Raw genomic sequence first — 26062 nt, 5'->3', positions numbered from 1 at the left:
CCAGACAACATGCAGTCTCATAGTGCAAGATCAGGATTTGTTTTCTGTACCGAGAACAATGAGAAGCCACTTGTTGATTTTAAGCAGGAGGATGAGGTGATTGAAACTGTGCTCTGAAATGTCTCTCTGTCTTTAGTATGCAGTGTGGATCTGCGGGGATGCGGGTGGGGGCAAGCGCGGACGTGAGAACAGAGAGCAGAAGGGTTGCTCTGGTCTGTGTCGCGGCGGAGGCCATGGACACGGGGAGGAGGAGCGTCTAGGGGGATTTCCGCGATCAGATGACCAATGTGGATGATGGGGGTGGAGAGTCCCAAGAAAGCATCCGGCAAACTGGTGCTGGTGGTGCCACTCGTGAGAATTAAGAACATTGGAAAAGAGCCCTATCTTGTGTTGAAAAATAGCAGTTTTGCTCTTCGGGTGTGTCTGGCTCAGCTTCCATCCGGCGGCTTCAGTTCTGCGCCCTCCTCAGACACCACGTTCGGGACCTAGATGCGAACTCAGACCCTCTCAGTTCTTGAAGGACCAAGTAGGTACCAGACCGGCCAAGTCGCCTAGCCACAGCGCGAGAAAGATCCAGAACTGGCTCTCTGCAGTCTGGAGGAAGAAACGAACACTAAACAAGCAAGCGGATTCCCTTCGGACAAAACTGATCAGCAACCGACCCCAAAAGGCGCGAACGCAGAATTGCCGAATGCAGGGAGAGAACACCTTCTGCGCATGCCCGCCGCCGGCTCGCGCGCGGGGGCGATTCCAGATGACGTCACCTCGCGGCGTCTACGCCTGACGTCACTCTCTAGCGCGGGCCGGAAGAGGCGCAGGACGGCGCACGTGGGTGGAGGCGCGTTGGGCGGGCACATGGCGAGTTCTGCGGGGCTGGCTCTGTGCGGGCATGCGCTGGTGGTTCGGGGCGGTAGCCGGTTGCTGGCTACCTCCACTTCGAGCAGGTGAGGGGTCGTTCTGGAGCAGAAGGCCAGGTTGCGGTCGTGCGCCAGGGCCTTGAAATTCCTGTTCTCCCGTCCCGCCAGGGCTGCACCTGCCGTGGGGTGACCCTACGGATTCCCGCTGCTCCCCGTGAGCTCTCCGGTGCCACTTGAGCCCGGCTGCGTGCCTGCGCTGCGGAATGTCCGCTCTCCCTGCCCTTCTCCCAACACCTGCCCAGGGCCCCGTGCCCTCAGCGGCGGGCCTGAGGCATTCTTTGCCGGTTCCGCTCCAGACACTTCCGGGCTCTGCGGGGTCCGGGGGACGCACTTCTCTGGGGCGTGGGAGGAAGACAGCTCTTGGCCTCTCTTGGGGAGAAGGGTTTACTCCAGGGGATCACGTTTATCGTGCTCCTGCACTCGCTTCCCTCTGCGTCGCTGCCTGCTTCCTCATCCCCGTCCACATCCCCTGACCCCGCTTTGCTTGCCTTTCGGGGCGAGGGTCTTACCTGACACCTCCTTGCTGGAGGGTATCCCCAGAACCACAGCCGTTTTCTCCCTAGTGGCCCTTTATAAGGTCGTCCTTTTGCTTTCTCTAATTTCACGCCCCTTATCGTCCCGGAATTTTTATGTTTGTTGGTCGACTAGTCTTGATCCAGGAACCTCTTGAATATTAGCAGTGGCCAGTTTCGGCCCCGTATTTCCTTTCCCAGCGTAGTTTTGATTCTCCCAAACTTGAGACAGTGTGTCTGTTAAATGTAAATGTGCGCTGTGTTCTTTGTTCAGAGTTTGGTTTCAGAGATTCAAAAAGATGTTAAGTGTAGATTTCACAAATTCACAAACCTGTTGTCCCAGGTTATTTTATTTTAGAGCCTTATGAAATCTAGCACTTGACACAGTGAGAGATGAGAAAATTAGACTCCATCTGGTTGATTCAGTTCACATCTTTTGAGGAAACCTAGTTGCTGGCTGGCAAGGTTTCTGACTTGGACGACTGCTGCTCATCCTACACTGCAGTGCTCCATATGAGAAAAGAGTCTGGCTGCAGTCACTTTAAAGGCTGTAAATTTGTTTGGGATGTCTTTGTGCCAGGCATTGGAGTAGGGAGGCTTAGGGCCTTGTAGGGAAAGTGGGTGGCTTCTATACTGGTAAGCGCTTGGCAGGCACTGGAGCTTTTCTGGGGGCAGATAAGACATTTTTCTAAACAAGTACCCCAAGTTTTAAACTTGGGTGCATCAGGCTCACTGAAAACTGAGTAACATAGCCATCATGCGCTGATTTTCTAGTTGTTAAAGAATGGTATGTTCCTGTTGAGTTTTTGTCCTCATTTATTTCACTTAACTGATTTTTATGGACAGACCATGACAGTTATGTGTAGTAGATACAATTAAGTTCGGCAAATTAAAGCTCCTTAGCTGTTCCCTGAAATTCGTTATGGAGACAAGTTCTTGTGGAGAAAATCCTTACTGAGGATGCAAATATTTTTTTGATTCAGGTTTTTTTTTTTTTAAAGTGAGCATTGTAATGAACAAAGTACTTCATTTAAAATATTGCTGTTATTTTTCTTTAGTGATGGCGACAGCCTCTTCATATATGATTGCAGCGCTGCAGAAAAGAAGTCCCAAGAAAATAAAGGGTGAGATGGTGGGGAAGCCTCATCGGGGCTGACTGGCAGTTTGAATAATAGGACTGTTTAGTCTAAGAAGTAAATTGTTGTTTTATTTGCTGAATTCTTCATTTCTGTTACCCAGCTGTGTGGATAAACCAGAGACCACCTCCAGAGAGAAATGTGCTATTGACTTTCAGACTAGGCATTAAGAATATGAGAACTTTAAAAAATACTTGAGTTTCTGTCAGTAATTAACTGTTTTATTGGTACTTTGAAATAACAAGGAATTTTAAATGCATTGAAAGCAGGTGTATCAAATAGCTAATTGAAAAAAGAAAATAGTCTTTAAAAAATGTTTTTAATTGGAGTATAGTTGATTTATAACGTTGTGTTTTGGGTGCACAACAAAGTGAATCAGTTACGTGTGTGTGTGTGTGTGTGTGTGTGTGTGTGTGTATAAAATCTCCACTCGTTTTTAGATTCTTTTCCCATACAGGTCATCACAGAGTATTGAGTAGAGTTCCCTACGCTATATAATAGGTCCTTATTAGTTAACTGTTTTATATATCAGTTCAGTTCAGTCTCTCAGTCGTGTCCGACTCTTTGCTACCCCATGAATTGCAGCACACCAGGCCTCCCTGTCCATCACCAACTCCTGGAGTTTACCCAAACTCATGTCCATATAGTCAGTGATGCCATCCAGCCATCTCATCCTCTGTCGTCCCCTTCTCCTCCTGCTCCCAATCCCTCCCAGCATCAGGGTCTTTTCCAGTGAGTCAACTCTTCGCGTGAGGTGGCCAAAGTACTGGAGTTTCAGCTTCAGCATCAGTCCTTCCAATGAACACCCAGGACGGATCTCCTATAGTAGTGTATATATGTCAGTCCCAATCTCCCATTATATCCCTTTCTCACCCCGTTTCCCCTCTGATAACCATAGGTTTGGTCATTCTGTATGGTGGTTTTCTTTAGAAGAATTGGACTTGGGATCCACTTTTTTTATGATTTGACCCCTGCCTCTAGTTGTGGATTAGTTCATGTCCTTGAGGGGACTGGTCCATAGGATCTCTGAGGGTCTTTCCAGCTTAGCTGATGGAATCCTGGTGTGTGTGCTGAGAGACTTTTCTGTATTAGCTCTACTCCTTAAAATTAGAGTGGTCTTGGTCTTCTCCATGTCCCTCTATATGTCTTGTATCCAGACTACACGAACCTCTTTGCACTTCTTACATCTGATCGTATTATAATCACACAGGACCAGCCTGAATGGCACAGCTTCAGTAGCTCAGGTAAGGCCTGACCTGTCTCCTCTCTTCCTCAGGGAGGACGGACAGCCCGTGGATCAGGGGAGTGACACCGTTCTGGCGTCCACCTTCTCCAAGTCTGGCAGCTATTTTGTTTTAACTGATGACAGTAAGCGTCTGATTCTTTTCCGTACAAACCCATGGCAATGTCTGAGTGTCAGGTATGAAATGCTAACGTTGAACTGTTAACGATGTTGAACGCACAGCTTACACTTGCATGCCGGTAACAGGCGTGATAGCAGCCGTAGTGTCGGTAGTTAGCACGCTGCACCAGCTGTGGCAGGCGCTGTGGCAGGCGCTGTTCTGAGTGCTGGGCTGGTATTAGCTGGTTTAAGTCTCATGGCAGGCCGGTGAGTGGGGCAGGGGCATTGTTCTCACCCACGCTCCCTGGCCAACAGTCACTCAGCTCAGCTGGGCCCTGTTCTGGTCTAACTACAGAGTTTGTGCTCCTGGCCACAGGGCCATTCTGCTTCCAAACAGTGTTGTTTCTCCAGCCCTGGAGAGTGTTGGGGGTTTTGTGTAAGGTAAGGCACCTGGGCCACAGTTTTAACTTGGTGAGTTTTTTAAGACGGTGCACTTGCTCGAGTCTCTGAAAGGCTGGGGCTCAGTGTAAATGGGAGAGCATGTCACCTGCCTTTCCCTGGCAACAGTTTCGTCACCATCTGTTTCTGCCCCTGGAACTTGGAGTCCCCCTAAGATCACCTCCTGAGGTCGTGAGGCTACAGGCCCTGCCTCTCTATGGACGCGGGTGAGTCTTCACCACAGGGGCTGTGCCCACTCTTTGGGCTCTTGACCCTTGGGTCCCTCGTTGGAAGACTGACCACTTGGGGAGGTGTGGGGCCACATGCAGGCCTGCTTCTCGAGAAGAGTGCGAGTTGGAGGCGAGCTTTCGCTCGCTCTGTAGGCAGCAGTTCTGGACTTGCTAGAAGGCGAGCACGTGAGGGGACTCTCCCTTCTGTGTGCGTCTGCGGGTGGCGACTCACTCTGGACCTGGGCACAGGAGTGTCCACACAACCTGCCACAGTCCTGGGTCCTGTGGAGCTCCTACCCCTCGAGAGAGTGAGCGTCCTGGCTCATGGGTGCCCTGGCTGTTCTACAAGAGTCTGAGGAGGGAGGGAGGAGGGGTACGTGTGGCACTGGGCTTGTTAATGAGGGAGTTTAGGTGAGACCCCTTGAGTGCAGGGCAGGGCGGGGGGTCTTAGTCGCTGTGAGCACGCCCGGGTCTCTCCCCGAGGGTGTGGGCTGAGGGGAAGGTCCCATGTCGCGGGTTCTCTCCATAGGAGACCTGAATAACATGGGCTGTAGACCTTAGTGGTCTCGGTACCTGGTGCTTTTCTTGTATGTTTGCTTCTGGCTTTGAAGTTGATGTCAGCAGAGAAACCTTGGGTAGGAGGTGCTTGCAGTAGGTGGTTGAGAAGACAGGTGATGTAACTTTATGATGTTGAGGAACCAGATTCCAAACTCCAGGGGCTCTGTCCTATTGATTGCTGGGTAAGGGGTGGGGTCTGGGGCGGGGCCAGGGTGAACTTCAGCTCTTTCCATGCATTTCCCTGGAGCTCAGCGCCTTCCTTCTGTTACTGGTGAAGAAGCGTTTGGAGAAAGGGAGCAGGATTAGTTTTATCACCGTAGAGAGGACAGTCCCAGCAGACATCATCCTGGAGGGGGCGCTTTACCTTTGGGGCACAAGCCCCATTGGGATCTGATGGACTCCTCAGAACAACACCCACCCTTGGTACATCTGACATCCAGTTCATCCACATCCGACCAGCCAGGGCCTTTGAAGCTCAGAGCTGGCTCCAGTGGGCCCTTTCTCTGGCCCTGGCAAGGAAAAGGGGCCCAGGTTGCCTGGGGGGGACCTGAGAAGAGGGTCCTGGGCTATGAACCCAGTGATTCTGTGGAGGCAGGAAAAGTGCTGAGACTGCAGTCCCCACAGAGACTGAAAATGGTGCCCCCAAGATTCCTCCTGTTGGGGTGGCATGGCCAGCCCGCCGGACAGTCCTGTCTGATGACCTGTCCCCCACCTGCGAGCTGATGCCCTTGAACCTTAACTTCCAAACCCCGTCCGTGCAGCTCAGCTGCATCCTGGAATTGGTGTCAGGATGCGTTTAGCCTGAAAAGCTGGAAGCCCCTGGCTGGCGAAGGACCGGAGGAGGTATGGCGTCCCGCAGCTATGCGGATGGGGGGCTGCCATGGGGAGTGGACCAGCTTTGGAAGGGTCACTTCCTCCCTGGGCGGATGAGCTTCTTGGGACTCAAGCCCGTTACTGCTGGAGGCTGTCCTGGGCCGGTGCCCCCTAGGGTGCTGTGTCATGTGTCTCTCCCCAACCCCCTCTGGGGCTGTGCCTGGGCTCCTTGAAGCTGCTTATCAGCTCTGCGGATTCTGATTAATCCTGCCTGGAGTCTAATTACCTTTTTCTGTCATTATTTTCCCCGAGTTGATTCCATTATGCCTCCTCGAGGGGCTGCACTGGCACCGAGGAGCGGAGATGGTCCAGCGACTGCCAAGCCCCTGGCAGCACCCCTGGGCCAGGTGGGGCCTCCTGCTCAATTCTCGGCCCCCTCATCCTTCTCCCAAGAGGCAGGCAGGGGTCTGATGGTCCCTTTGGGGGGAATGTAGTTCCTTTAAGCTTCAGTTTATGTCTCAAGCTGACACTTGGTGCCCTAGCTGCTGTGAGCCAGGATAGATGCCAGCTGTTTTTCTTTTACTTAAAAAAAAAATTTATTTGGCTGAGCTGGGTCTTCATTGCTGCATGCAGGCTTTCTCTAGTTTTGGTGAGTGGGGGCTACTCTACTCGCAGTGCGTGAGCTTCTCACTGCAGGGGCTTTTCTTTCTTTTTTTTTTTTTTTTTTTGAGAAAAATACACACAGAATTTAATTTTTATTTAAAAAAAAAAACAAAACCTCTGCACATATGCTTGTATATAGCACAGAAAAATCACCTGCAAGTATATACAGCAAACTCTTAACAATGGTAACCTCCAGAGGGGAAGAGAGTTTTGATTTGGAGATGAAGAACAGGACTTCTTACCATTTACTTAATACTCTGCATTGTTCGAGTTCATTTTAGTGGACATATATTATTTTTTATTTTTAAAACAGGGACAGTATGGGGAGGGAGGAGGGAGGAGGGTTCAGGATGGGGAACACATGTATACCTGTGGCGGATTCATTTTGATATTTGGCAAAACTAATACAATTTTGTAAAGTTTGAAAAAAAAAACAACAACAAAAAAACAGGGACATATTTAAATATATTGAGTTATTCATTTCGCTGATTTACCCTATTTGGGATTACTTTATATTTAATATTTTATGATGAATTATTTTATAGTCAGAATCAGACAATTCTCTTAGAATTTCGGAAAACAAACAAAAGATACCTAGAAAGAGCAGATTCTCCACCAGAGTCTGCATCAGTTCATTTTAACTAAGGGATAAATTAAAACTAAATATAATGTCTGAGATTAGTACCTGACACAAAGCACTTTAAACAACAAAGTCAGTGAAGTTAAACAAAGATGAGAACCTACCTGGACGATATCCAAAACCATGCCAGCTGAGACTGTTCCAAAGCCAGCTAACAAAAACGGCACAAGTATTTGCAGTGCCATGACACCACTGGATTCCTTTGGTAACTTCTGGCCTGTCTCCACAATGACATCTTCATCAGCATCACTAGACACATCGTCATCTTGTAACATGGCTGTAGTTTCTGAAGCCTCCCTTCCATCACAGTAATTGTAGTTGGCATAGTCATCATACTTTTGGCTACAGCTTGATGGCACATGCCCACTGTTGCCATGAAAAGACTGCTCCGAGCAATTGTGATATTCCATGTGCTGTTCGGATCTATTACTGAAAGTCTGTGCTGCAGGTGATAACCCATCTTGCCAAATGCTATTTCCTTTTTTGTGCCTGTCTTCCTGGTTTTTCTGGTATATTACTGGAACCATACTCAGCAGTAAGTTTAAAAACTTATCAGACTGAATTGTATTTAAACTTAAAGTCCAGTGCACAAAACCTCCTCCACTGCTTCGACCACCACTTGATTTATTTATAATAAATCTTCCTTTACTATTAGTCATATTGTCATTGCAAAAGACCCTGTTTGCCTTAGATCTCAAGCTTCGTGAACCAGAGCAGATGAATCAGAACCACACAAATGCTGGTGTAAATTAAGATGTTGACTTCATTGTGCAGAAAACAGCACTTCCACTAATAGAAGATGTTTAGAAGCTCCACACAGGGATTGGATCTGCAGGGAGTATGTGAAGATTACACTGCCTTATCTCTACTGACATCAAGTCTGGGCAGACGACTCAGGAAGCAACAACATCTACAAACAGAAGCAGTTCAACTCTGCCATCTTTTCCCTCCGTCATGGGAACGACATGTCCAAGGTTCAGACTGGGTCCTCTAAAGTTGAATGAAGTATCTCTCCCCAACTCCTTTTTTGTTTTGGCTCAAATGCACAGAGTTAGCTCCTGGGATGCGCCCGAACCCGGCGCCGCGGCCAAAGCCGAGACTTTGCCTCCATATCACCTGCCCGGGAGCGCGGTGCAAGGAGAGGGACCTCGCCTCCTCAGACGCGACCAAGGAACCGGCACCAGGGCACGGAAGGGGAATTCACCTAGTCCCCCGGGCGGCGGCTGAGGCAGCTGCCCAGCGCCCGCGGCTCCTTCCTCTCGCGCGCCTCCTTGCGCCGTCCCGGCCCAGAGCTGACAGCCCCGGAGCCGGCGCTCGTGGCCCGCCGCTTGGGCTTTTCTTGTTGCAGAGCATGAGCTCCAGAGGCATTTGGGCTTCAGCAATTGGTGGTTCTCAGGCTCAGTTGCTCTGAGACATGTGGGATCTTCCTGGACCAGGGATAGAACCCATGTCCCTTGGGTTGCAAGGCAGATTCTTAACCAGCAGACCACCAGGGAAGCCCAGATATCAGCTCTTTATGGGGGCAGTGGGTCCCTGGCAGCCCTCGGTGATGACAGAGCCGGGGCTGGCTCTTCTGTGATGAAGCCTCACGTATAGATAGATGGCAGGTGTTTGTGTGTGAAGCGGTGGCATGGCTCCTGTCTCATGTAAGATACCTCTCAGTAGAAACAGTGGAAAATGAGAGCAGGAAGGAATACCATGACCCCCGGCCCAGGACGGGCAGTGGGCGGTCGGCCTGTGTTGGCACAGCTCTGGTTTTCTTCCTGAACCAGCTCGTGGGCGTGACACACCTCACGGCTCTCGCGGATCAGGGTTTGTGCCGGGAGCCGGTGGGGCGCGGTTCGGATCTGGGGTGCACCCCCAGGGGAGGGCCGCTCTGGTGTTGGAACCTCCTGTCCTCGGATGCTGTGCACAAGCAGACCCTCCTGTCCTCGGATGCTGTGCACAAGCAGACCCTCCTGTCCTCGGATGCTGTGCACAAGCAGCGCTTGTAGGGTCCTGGTCCAGGCGGCAACGCCAGCAGAGGGTGCGTGGGAAGCCAGAGGGCAGGGGCGTCCTCCGTGGTTTGGATTGCGGCCCAGAGCACCTTTAGTGTTTAGGAAACTGGCCTTGTCACCTCCACATGTACAAAGAGGCCAGGGAGCATTCTACCAGGACAGTCTTTAAACACAAGGCCAATTGAGAGGGTTGGACACTTAGATACTCACCACCCAGATCTTACCATTGGTACATTTTGAGAAGAAACAGCATCGTAAAAGTAGATTTGTCTGAGGCCCTGGCTCTGTTTCCATCCTCACAGTTGCTGTATGTTTTTGGCACTGTTTTTGGTAACTGCCACGTGACAGGAGCCGCTAGTCAGGTGGCTTGCAGGTCAGCGGTGCCGACCCCTGTAGGCCGACCGTGGGCGTCTCTGGCCTTTTAGGACCGTGGTGAGGAGGTGCACGGCCCTGACCTTCACGGCCTCTGAGGAGAAGATCCTGGTGGCGGACAAGTCTGGCGATGTGTATTCCTTCTCAGTGCTGGAGCCGCACGGGGGCGGCAGGCTTGAACTCGGACACCTGTCAATGCTGCTGGATGTGGTGCGTGCGCAGTGGGTTCACTGGCTACGGTCGGGATCAGGGTGAGGAGCGGGCGGGTGTGGGCTCTGCTGTGGCAGGGGCAGCCCTGCGGACCTGGGCATAGGGGCTGCGGGGGCAAGGTTTCAGAAGGTGAAGCAGGGTGGAGGAGGGCAGTCAAGTTAGGGGGCGGCTGGGTGGTCTAGTCGAGGAGGAGGGGTGTGGGGAGAGCAGATGTCCTCCAGTCCCCCAGCCAGGAGCTGCCCCCCACCCCACAGGCACTGAGAGGCCCGTGAGGGCTGGGCTGCAGCGGGGTGGTGGCTGGGCTGGTGTGGGGCCCTGCAGGGAAGGGGGGTACGGACCTGGTGAATGGCTGGACATGCGGACACACGAAGGAGAGAAAAGTGACTGGGTGGGAAGATGGGAGTGGACGAGGCCGGGCATCCAGATACAGCCGAGGCCCTTGGACACCTGAGCTCAGACCTGGGGAAGTAGGGTGGGAGCCAGCATGCTGACCACTGGGTCTGCCCCTTCTCACCTCGTGCACAGGCCGTGAGTCCCGACGACCGCTTTGTCCTCACCGCTGACCGGGATGAGAAGATCCGGGTGAGCTGGGCCGCAGCTCCGCACAGCATCGAGTCCTTCTGCCTGGGGCACACCGAGTGAGTCCCCCGTGCCCCGCAGAGGGAAGCTCTGGCTCTTGGCTGGGGAGGCTGGTGCTGAAGCAGGAGGCACCCACCCCGGGAGGAGGCGACTGGCCTTAGCGCCTGGCCTGCTGCCTCACGAGACCCTAGTCCAGCTCACCCTCTGATACCAGGGCCTTCAGAACTTTCAGAAGCTCCCTGCCCATTCAGAACCTGTTGGCTGGAGGTTTTTGGGTAGCATCCAGGTCTCGGTCCCCAGCTCGCCATCACTGCAGGCTGTCTGACCTTGCTGCCTGCAGGAGGCCCTTCCCCTGACAGCCACTCTGGTCAGTTAGGGTCACCCGTGGTTTCCACATGGCTCAAGGCTTGTTTCTGGAAGGCACGTCCTTACTCAGGGTCGACGGCCCGACAGCCCCAGGCAGTGTGTCTTCCGGCCCCCGCACGCCCGTTCAGGCAGTGGGCTTTGATGCTGACCTGCAGGAGGCGTTTCTGCAGACTGTCGTCCTTCTCAGGCACGTGGCTGATGGCAGTCTGCAGGCAGGGACAGCAGTAGAGTTGGCCCAAGCGTTGTAATGAGGCGGAGGAGGGACTGGTGGGTGCTTCGGTTCTCAGCTTGCTCCTGTCTCCTTGGTTTTGAATGGCCTTGAAGAAGGTCGCTGCTTGCTGGGTTTGTGAGTGTATTCTGTCTTGTAGTCATCCTCAGAGCGGAGTCACTCCTATGACCTGCCACCCCCACCCCCGGCCCCCCGTCTCTGCTGAACCCGCCTGCCCCAGTGGGCACACTCTGCCTCAGGGCCTTTATCCTTGGTCTTCTCGCCTCTGGGCATGTTCTTCCTGTGGCTTGGCCCCTCCTTCATTCCTCTGCTCTCAGGACCCCCCATGTGAGCGCCTGCCCCCCCAACCCCCTGCTGTTCTTTCTTCTCAGCCTTTGCTGTCAAGTTCAGAGCCACGAGCCACCCAAGTGTGAAGTGAGGTGTGCCATTAGTGTGAACAGGGGATTCCAAATGAAAGAACAGTGTAAAAACAGCTTGTCGTTAATTTGTTACATTGATGGGGTGGAGACGTAACACTTTGGGAAAGCTGAGTTAAGGCAAAAACCTAGTGTTAGAATTAATCTTACCTGAGTCTGTTTATTAAAAGTGGGGTTACTGGCAAAGGTGGCTCGCGTTGGGGCTGGATGGGTCGTTCCGAGCCGGTGCTGACCCCCAGGGGCTCCTTATGGGCTGGGCCTGTCTCTCCCCACCCCACCCCGCCCCCTGCCTCCTGGGGGCGGGGTCTTCGTCAGGTCTGCGCCTTGCTGTCTGCAGCCCTTGGCACGGTGCTTGGCACGCAGTACTCAGTGGGTGTTTCAGTGAGTAAATGACCAGTTGTCGCTCTTGGTTAAGGCCCTGGAAACTGCAGTTTCCGCCCATTTCCTGTTGAGATGTTGAGGCAGCCCATACCCGATGTCATGGTCACGCTGTTGCGATAAACACAGGCCAAGTTCAGCATGTACTTTTGTTCCTTTTGGAGGGCCTTTGGGGAAGGCGGTCCTGGGGAGGAGGACTGGCCCAGGCCAGGGTGAGGCTCCAGGTGGCTGGGAGGGGGACTGTAGGGAGCCATGGGGGTCCCTCCTTGTCCAGGGGTCCCCGGGCGCCCGAGTGGTAGATCATGTTAGAGATGGGAACACAGCAGGCAGCTTCGCCCCTCCCGGGCTGGGGGCTGGTCTCGGGGAGTGGGCTGCTCGGGTGCGGCGCAGTGGGTGCGACTGGCTGGTGGTCAGTGGTGCCGCTCCCCCTCAGCCCTGCTGGCACGTCACCCTGGTGTCTCGGACCCCACTGAAGTGTGTGCCCTGGGGCAGCTTCTGAGCAGGCGGGCCCTCTGGGGCCTTCCTAGCAAGCCCACCGGAGTGATACGCACGCTCCGCACATGGTCATGTTGCTCCTCGTGGTTGCTCTTGAGGTCCAGGTCCAAGGATATGGGCTGCACGGAGCCACAGCGGCCCAGCTCACCCTCTGCTTCTCCCTGTAGGTTCGTGAGCCGCATCTTCGTGGTGCCCAACCACCCCGAGCTGCTCTTGTCGTCGTCCGGGGTAAGTGCTCCGCTCCCCCGTGCACCCCCGGTGGCTGGAGGCGGGGCGTGGGTGCCCCAGGTGGGGTGGGCCCGCTGTGAGGAGCCTGTCTTGGGCTCCCAGCGGTGGTGTGAGGTCGGCGTGTGCTTTTCTCGAGTGGCCGTCCACTAGGTGGTGCTTGTGGCTCCCTGTAGAGCCGACTGGCTTGCTCCCTGCTTCAGGCTGTGTGCGTGTGTGCACGTGTGTGTGCGCTGTGCTGGAACAGCAGTGCGTGGATTCTGGTCCGAGGGGTCCTTCCAGCATCGTGATCTCAGTTAATGAGTTTGGTAGACGGTCCTTTCTGAATCCTAGAAGGACCTGGTTCTGTCCCGGTGCCGATGCGCTTGGCCCTTCTCCCTGACCCTTCTGTGGCGTGTGAGCGCGTGGAGAGGCCGTGCACTTGGCCGGCTGCCCAGTCCCGGGAGCCGGGGCCTGTAGGCTTAACAGCTGGGTGACAGGGGGCGCCTTCCTCTCGGGATCGCTAAGCAGCACTTGGCTGAGGTGCAGGTCTGAGCCTTGCTTTCTCTTCAGAAGCTCTGCGCACAGCCTTTCATCTTTGCCTCTCCACCCCTTTAGCGTTTTCTGTACCTTGGGGGCCTGGGGAGGACTCGGGGCGCCTCGTGGACCCCCGACGGGCAGGCCTTCCGGGTGGCGACCAAGTCCTGTTTCTTTCTCCACGCGTGGTTTCTCTCAGGTTTTTATTTTTCTGTTCTCTTGTCCTGTTCTTGAAAGCTATGCATGGTCCTGTGAGAGTAAAGAGGAAAATAAACGTGCCAGAGTTCCCAGTGGTAGCCAGCTTCTGGGGGTTTTGTTGTGAGCCTCTGATAATAAAGGAAAGTGCTCACGTGCATAGAGACATGTACTGACCACCTTTGGTCTGCTTGCTCAGCTTTACCACGTCCAGCATCGTGCTTCTTTTCCTTTTCAAAGAGACGCAGTAGTTCTGGCACTGGCCATCCTGGGGGCCTGCCCGCCCCCAGCTCTCAGTGGTCGGGCGGGTGGATGGGTCTCCGTCCAGTGTTCCTGCAGGTCAGGTGGTCGAGCTCCAGGAATTTCTCCCTCTGGTGTTCAGTTTGCTTGGTTTTTGCCCAGCTGCTTGTTTTCTGAAGTCCGAGGCTGTTGAGTCTGGGTCCCCTGTGTGGGGTCTGATCACCCTTCTCTCTGGATGCGTTTGGGGGCCTTCTCACCCCATAGTGTGAAGAACGAAGGAGCAGGGTGAGGGGGGCTCTCAGGGGCCCCTGGAAATGGCTGCACAGTCCGTGGCCCTTTTCCTTCTGAGTCTCAGGTCTGCACACCTGGGGGTTTTGGGTTCCTGCCTCTGGAGCCACCTCACCCCACTTGTCCTGGAAGCTGTATCAGGCGGGCACTGGCCCGTCGTCTCATCCTGTCTTTCCTTTTGCATTTCTTTTCGTGTGTTCCTGCTCCCCGTTCTACTCTGTCTTCCTGCAGGAGTGTTAGTTTCTGCTCTCGTCCTTGGAACGTTCTTCACAGCCCTGTTCTTGCATCCTGCCTGCAGACCTTTGCACTCCCTGAGGTGGTGTGACGTGTGGGGTTTTTAAGGGATTTTCCTGTGTGTGTCCCCCAACCCCCACCGGCGTGTTGCTCATCTTTCGAGTTTTCCTCGATGTCTGGTGCCCGGGCGTCAGAGTTGGGCACCAGGCCTCGTCGGATGCCAGCGTGCACCCGGCTCCATCTCACTCACCATCTGGCCCTTCTCCGTAGATGTTTGATTTTGTATCCTGCCATCGTATGATAAGTGTTGTAGCAGATATTTCTTAACATTACCCTCTCTTTTTTACTTTATTGAGGTAATAGTTTATAACACCTACGTTTCACGTGCACAGCGTTGTATTTTGACTTCTGCACACTCTACAGTGTGCTCACACCAGCAGTTTAGTTTCTGTGCACTGCAGTACAATCCGGTTGAACCCCTTCACTCATCGTGCCTTCCCCTCTGGTCACCACTACTCTGTTCGTTGTATATCGGTGTGTGTGTTTTTGTTTGGTTTATTTTTATATCCTACTTAATGAGTGAAATCATATGGCGTTTGTCTTTCTCCACCAGACTTAATTTACTTGACATGATACCCTCTAGGTCTATCCATGGTTTTGTTGCAAATGGCAAGATTTCATTCCTTTTTTATGGTTGGGTGATGTTCGCGTGTGCGCGCCACTTTCGACTGTTGATGGGCTCTTAGCTTCCATGCCTTGGCTATTGTAAATAATGCAGCAGTGAACATAAGGGTGCGTCCATCTTTTCAAAGTAGTGTTTTTGTTTTCTCCTCAGGAGTGAAATCGCTGGATCATTTGGTAGCTCTGATTTCTTGCGAGACCTCCATAGGGTTTTCCACAGCGGCTGCACCAATTTACATTCCCGCCATCAGTGTACGGGGCCCCTTCTCTCTACATCTTCACCGACATTTGACATTTGTTGTCTTTCCCACGGCAGCCCTTCTGGCAGACGTGGGTGCTGTCTCACTGTGGTTTTGATCTCATTTCCCTTATGACTGGGGATGTGGGGTGTCTTTTCCTGTGCATGCTGGCCGTTCATATGTCTGTATTTAGCAGGATGTCTGTTCGTATCCTCTTCCCGTCTGTAAAGGTTGAAAGGTGGCTGTTGTTCAGTTGTATGAGTTCCTTGTCGACTTTGGCCATTAACCACTTATCAGATGTATGATTTGCAAATATCTTCTCCCGTTTGTTTGGTGGTGCTTCTGTTGGTCGTTTCTTTTGCTGTGCAGAAGCTTTTTTGACCTCGTTTCATTTATTTTTGCTTCTGTTTCCTTTACCTGAGGAATTTTATTTGGAAAGATCTTGCCGAGACCAGTGTCAGAGAGCATACTGCCTGTGTTTTCTTATGGCTTCGGGTCTTACATTTGTTTGTAATCCATTTTAAGTTCGTTTTTCTGCATGGTGTGAGATTGTGGTGCGGTTTTTTCCTTCTGCTCATGCCTGTTTTCTCCACACTTTATTGAAGAGACTGTCCTTTCTCTGTTGTCTGTTCTTCGCTTCTTTGCTGTAGATTGTTCGTCTGTGCCTGCGTTTGTTTCTGGGCTTTCAGTTCTGTCCCATTGATACGTGTGCCTGCCTTTCTGCCATTACCATACTGTTTTGATCATTGTAGTTTTACAGTGTAGCTCAAATCAGGGAGTGTGACACCTTCCCCTTTATTATTCTTCCTCAAGATTACTTTGGCTCTTCAGGTCTTTTGTGATTTTCATATACATATTAGGATTTTTTGTGGTTGTTGTTGTTTAATGTCTGTGGAAAATGTCATTGGGATTTTGATAGGGGTTGGATTAAATCTTCAGCTGTTTTAGTTAATGATGGACATTTTCACAGTGTTAACTCTTCCAGTCTATGAGCACAAATATCTTTCCATTGGTTCATGTCTTTGGTTTCTTTGTCTTATACTTTTCTGAGTACAGGCCTTATACTTCCCTGGTTAAATTTATTCCTGGGTATTTTATGCTTGATACAATTGTGTGTGGGGTTGTTTTCTTAATTTTTCTCTTTTACTCTGTTGTTTCAAAACTCAGCAGAGTTTTGAGCATTGATTTTGTACCCTGAAACTTTATTCATTTATTATTTCTGGTAGTTTTCTGCTGGAGTCTTTAGGGTTTTCTGTAAATAAAACCACGACGTCTGCAAGCAGTAGCAGTTTTACTTCTTCCTCTCCAGTTGGGTTCCTTGTTTTTTCTTGTCTGATTGCTCTGGCCAGGGCTTCCAGTACTGTGGCGACTAGGAATGGGCACGCTGGGCTTGTTCCTGGTAAACGCTTTTTTTGCATTTATGTTATTTTTGGAGCTCACATCAGGCTCTACCAGTTGACACTCTCATGGGTAACAAATGGACGCCCTCTTTGCACCCATTCCTGAGCAGTAACGTGGACAGTTCTCAGTGCTCATGAGCCTCACATGTTTCTCCCTGTGCGGATGCACGCTCGTTGATGGAACTGTGTGTGTGCACGCGTGTGTGCACCGCAGTCCCAGCCCGAGCGCAGCAGGCCTCGTCTGTGACCCCTAGCACGACAGGGTGCCTTGTGTCCTTGCCCATTTAGCTGTGTGGGGTCCCTCGTGTGTTCTTACTGGTCTGTGTGGTGCTTTGCACAGTTGTCACTAAGCAAAAAGCCTTTAAGGGGGAGAGGTGCGCTGGCCGCTGCCTCCGTGTTATCGTCCCCATGACCTGGTGAAGCCTGGATGCCCCACGGGGCGCTAATGTCCCTGGTGTCTGCAGGACTGCACCCTGAGGCTCTGGGAGTACCGAAGTGGCCGCGAGTTACACTGTTGTCCCCTGACCAGCCTGCAGGAGCCCACGGAGCCCTGGAGTGACAAGGTAACCCCACATGTTTGTCTCAGGGCCTCTCTAGCTGCTGGGATCCTGTGGAAAAAATTCCTTTTACGTTGAAGAAGTTTCTTGCTGTCAGTGCAGACTCCCCCTTGGGTTTCTGCTGCCATGGTGCCCCCACTGGAGCCGTGGCAAACAGAGGCCTGTGTGTTCTGCTGCCTTCTTCACATCCGTGCCCTCCTCAACCTCCTGACACCCCCAGATGGTGAGGAGAGGCAGGGCACAGAGGGGACTGGAGCGAGCAGTTCCTGATGCCGGGCCTGGCTGCACCTGTATGAGCCCGGGGCCGCCCCCCACCCTGCTCTGAGAGCTGTGTGTGGCCCGCCATGTCCCTTCCGCTCCTCCTGGCTCTGACCCCAGGTGCTTCCTCTGCCAGGACCTGTGGATGCTCACGTACATACTGTCCATAGTTATAATCCCCTCTTTTCTTCCTGTGTGCTCTCTGCCCTCCTTTTTGACCAATTCCGTTGGCCTTAGAGATGCTGCACAGGCTCCGTGAGGCCCATGTGTCAGAGCTGCCTGTGAACTGTGCCCTCCCTGGGGTCTGGAGAGTCCTGCACGGTCTTCTCTTGCTGTGGTGGACCACACACGGGGACTGTCCGTCCTGCAGTGATGCCCGAAGTTAGAGCAGGGCAGCTGGAGTCCAGTCCTGGCCAGCTGATGTCACTGAGGCTGCTGCTTTTCCTTCCAGAGGTTTGCCGTGTCCAGGATCACTTACTGGAGCCAGGAGGACTGCGTGGCGCTCTCGTGTGACGGGTGAGCCCACGTGGATAGGGCGTCGCTCTTGGTTCCTGCAGGCCTGTGAGGGTGGGAGGAAGCTGGGGGATGACAAAGGGGTCTCTGGCTTGGCCTCGCCCTGCAGTGACCTCGACTCTCCCAGCCCCTCTGCTGCAGCAGGGGCGGGTTCCTTCCTGTATGCCAGCATCTCACTCGCTGCTGGTACCTGCCAACGTGAAGGCAGCCCTGGCCTCTGGCTGGCCTGTTGTGCAGGTGGAACCCCAGCTAACGGTCAGCTGTGGTAGGGCCCAGCTCAGCACGGGAGACCCCGGGGGCTGCAGTGCAGATGAGACAGGCGTGGGGAGCACGATCGCCCAGCTGTGCCCTCCTGAGCATTGTCCACGTGCTGGGAAGGGGGTTGGGGGGCCTCCCACATTCTCACCTGTCCTGACGAGCACCCTGGGGTCAGCATCTGAGCTCATGTTAGAAAGGAAGATGCAGGATTAGAGGGTAAAATGCTGCCTGGGCTGGGGGTGGGGGGCTGAGCTCACCACTCGGTCCATGCATTGCTCAGTGGGTGGAGCAGCTGTCTCTGTGTGGTTTCGTCCTGGCTGTGTAATTAGCTGTTCCAGGACTTAAGGACGGAAACCTTGGTGAGGTCACAGCTCCTGGGAGCAGGGACACAAGAGTGGCTGGGTGCGCGGGGAGTCATCAGGTGGCAGCTGAGACATTGGTGGGCCGAGCACCCCTTGGGCCACGGACACTGTCCTCACCATCCCCTCTCTCCTGGCAGGCTGCCCGTGGTCTACATCTTCCAGCTGGATGCTGCCCAGCGACAGCTGGTTCCAAGGCAGCTGCTGACTTTCCAGCACCGGGTGTGGGACGCCGCCTTTGAGGAGGGCCACGGGCTGTGGGTCCTGCAAGACTGCCGGGAGGACCCTCTTGTGCTCTACAGGCCCGTGGGCGGCCAGTGGCAGGTAAGGGGGCTGGACCCTGCTATGCCCCAAGCTGGGAAGAGGGGAGACGGCTGCAACCCCTTTCAGCCTGATTACATCCATGCCAGAGGCTGTGTCCCGGGGTTCGGGGGGAACAGGAAGCTGGGGTGCCTGCCAGGTTCTCCAGTGTCCTGTGTCTACACTGGTGTTTTGGGGGCTGTTGCTGTCGTTGCTACCCTTTCCCTGTGACTGTCCTGGTCACACGTCTCTTTAGGAGAAGAGCCCACAGCTGGGGGGTCCTGGGTGGGTACCTTTTACACTTGCAGCCTTAGCACAGTCTTGCACCTTGGGTCCACTGGACGCCGAGGCGCCCTGTCCTCGCAGGTGGCTGGGGTGGGCCTGTGTGTCACCCCCCGGCTGGCCTGTGGCTCACTGGGCACCATGGTGAGGGGCAGGGGACGCTCACAGAGCTCTCTGCACACTTGCGTGTCCTTGTCGAGCGCTCAGGGCCGCCCAGCGGCTCGTTCGGGTGTTTTTATCTGAAGGGTAGGGGTGAGTCAGTGCCCCTGGCCTGTGCCTGCAGGCTCCAGGCACCTTTAGAGTCACCCTTGGTGAGGCGGCAGTGTGTGTCCCCGGCTCTGTGTGACAAGCTGTGGTCACTGCTGTGCTGAACGGGCTGGGTGGACGGCCTCGCTGCCTCCTGGGGGTGTGGAGGGCAGGGCTTTCCCGTGCCTGTGCCGCAGCCTGGGGGTTTCTGTCCTCTCTCTGATGAAAGCTTTCTGTTCATCTCCTCAGTCTGCTCCTGAAAGTGCCGAGTTGAGGAGGGTCTGTGCTCACGTTCGCGTGAACTGGGCCATGTTGGAAGGTGAGCACTCGTCTTTGGCCTGCTTTTCCAGGGTCACGTTCCGCTGCGGCCACAGCGGGTCCTAGAGCGCAGTACCCAGCAAGGGTCTGCTTCTTGGGGTGAGGACGTGGGGCCTGTGGAGTGTGTGTCCCTTGCAGGGCAGGCGAGTGCTGTGAGGCAGGGCTGGTCGGTCCCTTTAGAGAAGTGCTGCCCTGGTCTCAGGTTAACCTCAGTGGGGCCTACATCCGGGCCACTTGGTTGGCAGGGTTCAGGTCCCTGCAGGTTGCTGAACTGCGGCCGCGTGTCTCCCCTTTGCTTTGGCCAGAGGACACCCCGGGTTGGGTGCCAACAAGATGCAGCCACAGCCCCTGCACCTGGTCTCCCAGGGACCCCGTGTCCTGTGAGAAGCGAGTCCTCGGTGCAGCCAGGCGTGGCCGTCAGGACGTGGGCATTCTGGGGGCCGTGCCCGAGGAGGCCCCGAGGTCCACAAGACCTGGGTGGTGGCCGAGTTCATTCCCTGCTGCAGGAGGGTCCGCCAGACCCCTCTTCGAGGCAGAGCCCTGAGTCCCCATCCACACTCACGCCTGGCGTCACCCCTGGCACCCGGTTTCATCCCTCCTGCACAGGCTGTGCCGGCGTGGACAGTGGCTTCAGCAGCCTCTACAAGGCCACCTGTGACAACATGACCACTTACCTGAAGAAGAAGGAGGAGCGGCTGCAGCAGCAGCTGGAGAAGAAGCGGCGCCAGGCCCCGCCGCCCGGGCCCAACGGGCCGACCAAGAAGATGAGGGCAGGGGAGTTGGCGCAGGGCTGCTCGTCCTAGCACTCAGGGTGCCCATCGGGGAGGCACAGTGCTGCCCTCTCCCCTCCCACTCGCAGCTCCCTGACTTGGGCTGGGCGGCGGCGAGGTCCATCCCGGCTCAGCGGACCCCTGGGGCTGTGCCGGACAGCTGGACGGGACCATGGACCCTAGAACTTTCTGTCCCCAAAGCTGTGCCACGGGGTCAGCGTCACTGGAGATGCTGTGCGAGAGTAGTAAGTACACCCAGCACTTCCCTTCCCCTTGGAGGGTGATCGCCTGTGGGCCTGGCGCTCGTCCTTCCTGCTCGTCCTGCAGCGCAGCGGGCTTCCTGTCGGGAGTCTGGAGGCTGACGTCTTTCCAGCAGTGCAGTGGATACCCACGCTGTTCTCCGCTTGCCCTTCTGGATGGTCTGCCATGCTGTCCAGCAGGCAGACGTGTGCCCCATGGGCTGTTAGCCCAAGAGGAGTAAATACTGGCTGCCGGTGCTCAGGCCATGTGGAGCAAGGAGAGCTCGTTGCCAACGTTGGTGGAGACAGACCCGTTCACGGACGTGTGAGAACTGGGTGCCCCAGCAGACACTCACTCACTCCGCAGGGAGGTGACTGGTGATGTGTATGTTTGATTTTGATCTGGACTTTGTGCACGTGCAGCAGAGCAGGAAAGCCAGCTGTGTGCTAATTCCTGATCAATAAAGATGAGTTTTTCTGCAGCTTCTGGAAAATTGACCAGCAACACATGGAACTGATTTCAAAATATATTGAGCAGAACCGTGTACGATGAGTGTGCTCTTTGTGATTGAAACGTTTACCTTTTGGTTTGAAGAAAGACGTATCTGTGGTGTGAGGGTGTTTCATGGGCGTTGGACACAGGTCGTCTCGTGTATCAAAACCTGAGAGGCGTCAGATTGTTCCTTAGTGCCTTGTTTTAATTTAAACGCTGATCTGGAAACAGTACTGTTTGTAAACCTCTCAGGGTTGCTTCCCATGGGACATCAGGGACCACCCCCTGCCCCGCCCCACAGTGCATGCGTGCGCACACGCACAGACACACACTCAACCTGTACCCCCGGTCCCCCATCCGACTCGGTTGGCGGAGAGAGGGTGTACCTGCAGGGGTGGTGGGGTGCCATGGCTGTGGTCCTGATATGGAGTGTTCATTCCTAATATGCTCTGAATTCTTGGTTTTAGGAGAAATTTGTTTGTTCTTGTTGGTGTCTTTATTTTTGACCATGCTGCTTTTGGGATCTTTGTTCCCTGACCAGGGATTGAACCTGAGACCTCAGCACTGAAACTCAGGGTCCTAACCGCTGGGCTGCTGGCAAGTCCCTCTTCTTGGTGTCTTGGGCTAAGACGGGGCCAGCAGACTGGCCTGCAGGCCACAACCTGCCCGTTGCCCAGTTTTCTGTGGTCTGGGAGGTAAGCACAGTTGTTAGGTTTTTAAATGGATGAAAAAAGTCAAAAGAAAAATGCTTCAATCTATGGGTGTCCATCAGTAAAATCTCACTGGGCCACAACCACACCTGCTCGATTAGGGGTGCTCAGCGCCAGCTTCAGGGCTGCAGCAGCTGAGTTGCGGGGTTGCCTGCACAGTCTGAAATACTTAGGCTCCGGCCCTTCACAGAGAGGTGGTCTGTCCCCCTTTAAGGTCCCTGTTAAATTTGTGCAGTGTTATCAGTGAGCTGGATGAGTTCACCATGTTCCTTGTGGTCCCTGAGGACCGATAGTTGGTGGTGTGGGCCTCTCTGAAACCCCGGTGCCCCAGCTCGGATGTACGCCAGCAGGTGCACCAGCAGCCTGTTGGGAGAGCAGGGCACGGGTGGGAGGGGCTGCGGAAACCTGAGTTTCCCAGGACTGCTGTAAAGTTACTTATGTTCTTATCAGAGCCATACACACATACGTTTGTATTTAAAGTGGTTTTTTTTTTGGTAGACAATGCTTTTTTATCCTCCAAATACTGAATTTCAGTGCAAGTCCAACTGAGCCACATTTGTGATTTAGAAGTTTATCTGTTTAAACACAGATAAAATTAATCTTGAGAATCAGATCAGTCGCTCAGTCGTGTCCGACTCTTTGCGACCCCATGAATCGCAGCACGCCAGGCCTCCCTGTCCATCACCAACTCCTGGAGTTCACTCAGACTCACGTCCATCGAATCAGTGATGCCATCCAGCCATCTCATCCTCTGTCGTCCCCTTCTCCTCCTGCCCCCAATCCCTCCCAGCATCAGAGTCTTTTCCAATGAGTCAACTCTTCGCATGAGGTGGCCAAAGTACTAGAGTTTCAGCTTTAGCATCATTCCTTCCAAAGAAATCCCAGGGCTGATCTCCTTCACAATGGACTGGGTGGATCTCCTTGCAGTCCAAGGGACTCTCAAGAGTCTTCTCCAACACCACAGTTCAAAAGCATCAATTCTTCAGCGCTCAGCCTTCTTCACAGTCCAACTCTCACATCCATACATGACCACAGGAAAAACCATAGCCTTGACTAGACGAACCTTTGTTGGCAAAGTAATGTCTCTGCTTTTGAATATGCTATCTAGGTTGGTCATAACTTTCCTTCCAAGGAGTAAGCGTCTTTTAATTTCATGGCTGCAGTCACCATCTGTAGTGATTTTGGAGCCCAGAAAAATAAAGTCTGACACTGTTTCCACTGTTTCCCATCTAATTCCCATGAAGTGGTGGGACCGGATTCCATGATCTTCGTTTTCTGAATGTTGACCTTTAAGCCAACTTTTTCACTCTCCACTTTCACTTTCATCAAGAGGCTTTTTATTTTTAGTTCCTCTTCACTTTCTGCCATAAGGGTGGTGTCATCTGCGTATCTGAGGTTATTGATATCTCTCCCGGCAATCTTGATTCCAGTTTGTGTTTCTTCCAGCCCAGCGTTTCTCATGATGTACTCTGCATATAAGTTAAATAAACAGGGTGACAATATACAGCCTTGACGAACTCCTTTTCCTATTTGGAACCAGTCTGTTGTTCCATGTCCAGTTCTAACTGTTGCTTCCTGACCTGCATACAGATTTCTCAAGAGGCAGATCAGGTGGTCTGGTATTCCCATCTCTTTCAGAATTTTCCACAGTTTCTTGCGATCCACACGGTCAAAGGCTTTGGCATAGTCAATAAAGCAGAAATAGATGTTTTTCTGGAACTCTCTTGCTTTTTCTATGATCCAGCGGATGTTGGCAATTTGATCTCTGGTTCCTCTGCCTTTTCTAAAACCAGCTTGAACATCAGGAAGTTCACGGTTCACATATTGCTGAAGCCTGGCTTGGAGAATTTTGAGCATTACTTTACTAGCATGTGAGATGAGTGCAATTGGGCGGTAGTTTGAGCATTCTTTGGCATTGCCTTTCTTCGGGATTGGAATGAAAACTGACCTTTTCCAGTCCTGTGGCCACTGCTGAGTTTTCCCAATTTGCTGGCATATTGAGTGCAGCACTTTCACAGCATCATCTTTCAGGATTTGGAATAGCTCAACTGGAATTCCATCACCTCCACTAGCTTTGTTTGTAGTAATGCTTTCTAAGGCCCACTTGACTTCACATTCGAGGATGTCTGGCTCTAGGTCAGTGATCACACCATCATGATTATCTGGGTCGTGAAGATTTTTTTTGTACATAGAGTCCATTTAATCAAATTCAGCAGAAATAGTGTTTCCACGTATACTCTTTATAAAACCTATTTATGAGCAATTATACATTCTACTTTTAATCCTAATTGTTAAAAATCTAATGTGTATGTTGCATAGGGCTTCTGTTTCAGAAAGCCTTAGGTAGCCCAGTTAAACTGTGTGAATGACTTGCTCTGCCCTTCCCACACCCCAGTTCCCTCTCTTAAGCCTCAGGTCAGAGAGTCAAGAGTGAACCCTCGAAACCCTAGGCAGCTTCAACCCCAATAAAGGCAGCACCCCAGGCCCATGTGTTTGCATGCTGCTCTCCTGTTGGCCTCGTTGGGTGGCCCACGTGTGCTCCAGGACTGTGAATAATAAACCTCCTTCCTCAGAATTCCCCGTTGTTTTTTATTTTCTTTGGCCATGCTGTGTGGCTTGTGGGATCTTAGTTCGTAGACCAGGTATTAAACCTGGGCCCTTGGCAGTGAAAACTTGGACTCCTAACCACTGGCCCACAGGGGAATTCCCTCTCTGATGGCTTTTGCTGCAGTGCATCCAGGGACCGCAGAAACCAGAAGGGCTGGTCCAGCCACAGCATTGGCCCTGGTGGGGGTCTGGGAGTTGATCTGAGTAAATCAGGTTATATGAAGCCTGCATGCAGTTACGTAAGAAAGCTCCGTACCATGTTCCGGAGTGGCTGTGTCACTTTACATCCTGTGAGTGCACGGTTGACCTGGTTTCTGCATCCTCGTCAGCATTTGGTGTTGTCACAGTTTTATCTTGAGTGAGTCTTGAGAGTTCTTTATTGAGTTCTTTAAAGAGTTCTTTATTCCTTGCAGATACGGTCTGCAGACATATTCTCCCAGCGTGTGATTGCTCTTTTCATCCTTCAAACGTGGGGTGTGTCGCACAGCGAACACAGTTACTATTGATGGGATCCAGTTTATCAGGGTTTTCCTCTGATGGACTTTTGGTGGCCAGAACCCTTTTCCCTGGCCCCAGCCCCTAAGGATTTTCTCCTATTGTGTTATAGACGTTTCATAGTTTGATGTTTTACACTTCAGCCCCTGGTCCATTGTGAGTGAGTTTGTATGTAAGGTGTGAGGTCATGGTCTCTGACTGTGAACATGCGCCTGCCCCAGCACCCCTTGTTGGAAAAGCCGTGAACTCCTCCGGTGAACTGCTGTGTGACCTTTATTGTGGAAGGGTGTTTTCATGGGACGTAGTTCTGGGTGGACATCTTAGTCCTCTAATTTTTGTTTCTTTGGAGATGGCCCTGCCTCATCTCCGTGGTACCTGTTTTCCTCTGTGCTGCTGGCCTTGGTGTCCGTGTACAAAGTGTGTGCTTGGCTTCATGCCCTGGCAGCAGGTGTGGTCACTGGAGGGTGCTGGCGGGTAGGGGCACTGCAGGAGGATGGGGCTGCTGGAGCCCAGAGTCCTGCCTTCCTGGGCTCTGATGTGCCTGCCAGAAGCACAGGTTGCTCTGACACCCCACTGTGGCTGCCAGTGAGCGTCCACAGCACCCCAGCCGGAAGTGTCCTGGCATGTGCCTGGTACCATGCCCAGCTCCCAGGGAGCCTTTCTCCCCCTGCCCAAGTGAGGTGCTGAAACCCTGGCAGGGGCTCTCTGCTTACCAGCCCTGGCCTGCAGAACCTTGGCAGCTCCATCAGCAGGTGCATCACACCTGAGCCCCTGCAAACAAGGTCTGAATTCCTCCGCCCCGCTGCCTCCCTGCAGGATGCTGCCATCCCCCAAGGTCCATGATGCCACGCTTCTCCCAGCTCGTTCCTTTTCGGACCCTCTGCCTCAAGCCTCCCATTCCCGTTTTTTAAAGTTCATTATACTTCAGTGCTTGCTTAGGCAGCACATATACTAAAGTCCTGTACACTTTAGTGGGCAGTCTCCTGTAACTGTGTGTAATTCCTTATATTGGAATTTTCCTCCTGTTATTGTGTGGCTTCTATTTCTTGACTGATACACCTTCTTTCCCCCACTAGATGCAACGCGCCTTCCTTTCCTAGCTTCTGAAGTTCTCTTCATCACTGGTTTTCTGTAACTTGAACATGATGTGCTTGGCAGGGGAGGTGTATGTTTACCCTGTTGAGGGTTTGTTGAGTTTCTTTGATCTGTGGATTTATCATTTTTTAAAATCAAATTAGGAAGTTTCCAAGTATTGTTTCTTCAAATATCTTTTTTCCCTTCCTCTGCTCTCCTTGCCTCCTGCAACTCCAGTAATGGTATATCAGACCTTTTGACGTGGGCGCCAGGT

General features: G+C 53.0%; 1 protein-coding gene across 3 annotated transcripts; it reads left to right on the top strand.

Annotated features, from left to right (window-relative positions):
• Window positions 1-273: 273 nt before the first annotated feature.
• Window positions 274-20956, top strand: WDR4 (WD repeat domain 4). 3 transcript variants are annotated; one of them, XM_027546970.1, is made up of 11 exons: window positions 275-944; window positions 2488-2553; window positions 3842-3985; window positions 9672-9828; window positions 10354-10466; window positions 12459-12519; window positions 16774-16872; window positions 17576-17640; window positions 18395-18578; window positions 19332-19401; window positions 20007-20956. In XM_027546970.1, exons 1-11 carry the CDS (start codon window positions 718-720, stop codon window positions 20201-20203), a joined length of 1383 nt encoding a protein of 460 aa, XP_027402771.1. In that variant the 5' UTR covers window positions 275-717; the 3' UTR covers window positions 20204-20956. The 3 variants fall into 3 exon arrangements, with proteins under 3 accessions (XP_027402778.1, XP_027402771.1, XP_027402786.1); XM_027546985.1 differs by having other exon boundaries at window positions 281-944; window positions 3842-3933; XM_027546977.1 differs by lacking the exon at window positions 3842-3985 and having other exon boundaries at window positions 274-944.
• The last annotated feature ends 5106 nt before the right edge of the window (window positions 20957-26062 follow it).

Source organism: Bos indicus x Bos taurus, chromosome 1, assembly GCF_003369695.1.
Source record: "Bos indicus x Bos taurus breed Angus x Brahman F1 hybrid chromosome 1, Bos_hybrid_MaternalHap_v2.0, whole genome shotgun sequence".
In the NCBI taxonomy this organism is placed as follows: domain Eukaryota; kingdom Metazoa; phylum Chordata; class Mammalia; order Artiodactyla; family Bovidae; genus Bos; species Bos indicus x Bos taurus.
Note: the sequence above shows the minus strand (reverse complement) of the source record. Positions and strands in the feature narration are given on the sequence as shown.